Source organism: Akebia trifoliata, chromosome 2 (genome assembly GCF_017979445.1).
Source record: "Akebia trifoliata isolate Shusen 1 chromosome 2, ASM1797944v1, whole genome shotgun sequence".
Taxonomy (NCBI): domain Eukaryota; kingdom Viridiplantae; phylum Streptophyta; class Magnoliopsida; order Ranunculales; family Lardizabalaceae; genus Akebia; species Akebia trifoliata.
The window spans coordinates 21,981,904-21,984,459 of NC_141376.1; the positions used below are offsets into that span (position 1 = coordinate 21,981,904).

The 2,556-nt window shown below is 33.1% G+C and overlaps 1 protein-coding gene across 1 annotated transcript; it reads left to right on the forward strand.

Moving 5' to 3' along the window:
* Positions 1–935: 935 nt before the first annotated feature.
* On the forward strand, positions 936–1,403 carry LOC147409909 (uncharacterized). The gene has a single exon (XM_086432032.1). The coding sequence runs from the start codon at positions 936–938 to the stop codon at positions 1,401–1,403; it is 468 nt and encodes a 155-aa protein (XP_086288158.1).
* The last annotated feature ends 1,153 nt before the right edge of the window (positions 1,404–2,556 follow it).

The following is a 2,556-nucleotide window of genomic DNA, read 5'->3' on the forward strand; positions in this document are numbered from 1 at the left end:
TGAACATCCATACCTCTCACAATCTCAAACAAGATGTTTAGTTTCAAGTTAGAACTTAGGTAGAATCAACCATTTTTAACAGTTACGTGGTGAAATTTTATTCCTAATAAGATGTTGGTTTTAAAAAGAAAAAAAATCAAAATATCACACAAGCACTTAAGTTATTTTTAAAAAATTTTAAAATGAGAAATAAAAACTTAGAACTTTGTTCAAACGTAAATGACCTTTGGTTGATTTGTGAAATATCATTATATTCGCCCTAAATACTTCGATTTTGATTTTGATATTTCTGTAAAGTGTTGAAATTTTGTGTCTAGTCTTTGCAAATCCCCACGAGTCAAATTCGTCCACTAAGTGTAACCTAGCGGTTTAAGGACTTGTTGCATTTGCTAAATGTAATTGAGGTGCCTGCAAAAGTGACAGTTTTATTTTATAAGGACTAGAAAAAAGGTAAGTTTAGGGGTGTGTTGGGTGTCTCGAAACATTGAATTATATGCACATTTTTCAAAAATTTATCTTTATTTTTGTCCATATTTAAGTAATAATCATGACAAACTTTGAAACATCATATTGCATGTTAATTAGGCTTAATTATTCATAAATAAATTTTTTTGCTAGATAAATCTAATTCCGTGTTTTTCTTATGCAGAAAATCAATACTTTAGAATCAAAATCTCAAGGCAAAAACATGTGGGCCCACTTTGGAATGCCCTAATCCTTAACTCATGTTGTCCTCTATTGTTTTCTTGTGCAATGAAAAGTAGAGTCTACTTTTGGACTCTTCTACACATATTTTTTTCTTTATAAATAGAGCTTTAATCTCGAGAGAAATCTTTATAAATAGGAGCTTCTTTGAATCGTGGGCTATTGAAGCAAAGTTTAAATTGGCAACTCCAAAATAATGCAGATGGAGCCCCCTTCCGAGGCATTGGTGGATGGTTAATTGTGACCGCTCATTAAGAGGAAATGTAGGGGGAATGGGTGCTATAATACGTGACCACAATGGAGACATCATATGGGTGGCGACAAAAGGGGTGAGAGGGAGATCCGTGCTAATACATAAGCTCCACGCTATCCACATGGGCCTAGAAAGGGTTGTGGAGCTAAGAGGGCAAGCTATTAATGTGGTTTCGGATTCAAAGGTAGCAGTGGAAGCGCTGAAGGGACAAATCACTCGTCCTTGGTATACCGAAAGAATTATTAGGAATATTAAAGGCTTAAAGGCTAAGGTTAGAGATTGTGATTTTTTATTTTCCTATAGAGAAGCCAATGGCGCAGCGGATTATCTTGCGGGCTTATGTAATTTAGATTCCTATGTGGAGATCCTCCCAGGGTCGGTTCCTACTGGCTTGGCTAAGCTTGTAAAGAAGGATGCCGAGGGAAGGATGGTCCTTAGGCTGTAGTCTTTTCTTTGTTGGGGGTTCTCCTAAACCCCAGATCACCATTTATCAAAAAAAAAGAAATCTTTCCCTCTTGGTTCTCTCATCCAAGACTCCTTTAATCTAAGGCTCTTAACCTCTTCACTTATATTTTTGTATTTTTATCTTTTAGTTATTTTTTTTTTTAGCTAAATAGTCTTGTAAGAAGTAGATAAAGAAGAATTTGTAAGTTTCTTCATGAAATAAAGAAAATTTCTTCCATCTCTTATATTCCCTCTCTTGCGATAACATTAGGCTAAGCTCCCCTCCATTGGAGAGTGGAAAAGTCTAGAGTAAGTTCTTGTGATGCTTATAGTTTTATGTATTTCTTTTATCTAAAATGCTCATGAATTCTCTTTAAGATTTTTTGCACCTTTTATTCTTAATATAGATACTTTATGCTTAGATTAGATAAAGATAAAATATGCTTAAACTAGATAATTGGTAGTAGGAAGTTCAAGGAATTCTATTTTGTTTATGTTCCCTCATTTGATTTTATTTACTAAATTTTTTGATATAAGGAGCTAACACCAAGCCCTTACAATTGAGTTATAAAAAGGCTAAAAACTAGGAGTTACTCGTTAACATGTTCTAGGTAGATCCACCTCCAATGGTGCTTTAATTTCTTAAGTTTATTTTCTTTTAACTTCATTTACTTTGGTTCATTTTCTAACAACTTTAAATCTTCTTGATAAGTTCAAAAATACAAAGAAAAATAGTTTTAATTCATTTTGTTTAATTTGAATTTTATGCTCTTAGCTTAACTCTACTCCCTCTTTCTCTTAGAGTCAATCCCCTACTTGCCCCACAAGTAAGGTAAAAGTAAGATTAATATTACTCCGATGGAAAGAATAACGATGCTACCACCAATATCTTTGATCTAAATTGTATTTGTGAAAATTTTAGTTGAATTTAAGATAAAAATCATATGAATGTTGAAGAATTCGAGTTCTAGTTCGTGTCTGGCGGTGGGATCATTTTTACTGTCGCCATAAATCAGTTTCTACCACCGTCAATTTTTATACTGGCGATGACACCTCCACTTGGCAACAACCATTCTGTTTTTCCAACCTTATATTTTATTAAAAATATTTAAGTTAATAGCTATTTACTTTAAGTTATTTAATGAAATTAAAGT

Bases quoted from the DNA above. Each gene is read 5' to 3' on its own strand.
- LOC147409909 (XM_086432032.1), top strand. From the start codon at position 936: ATGGTTAATTGTGACCGCTCATTAAGAGGAAATGTAGGGGGAATGGGT.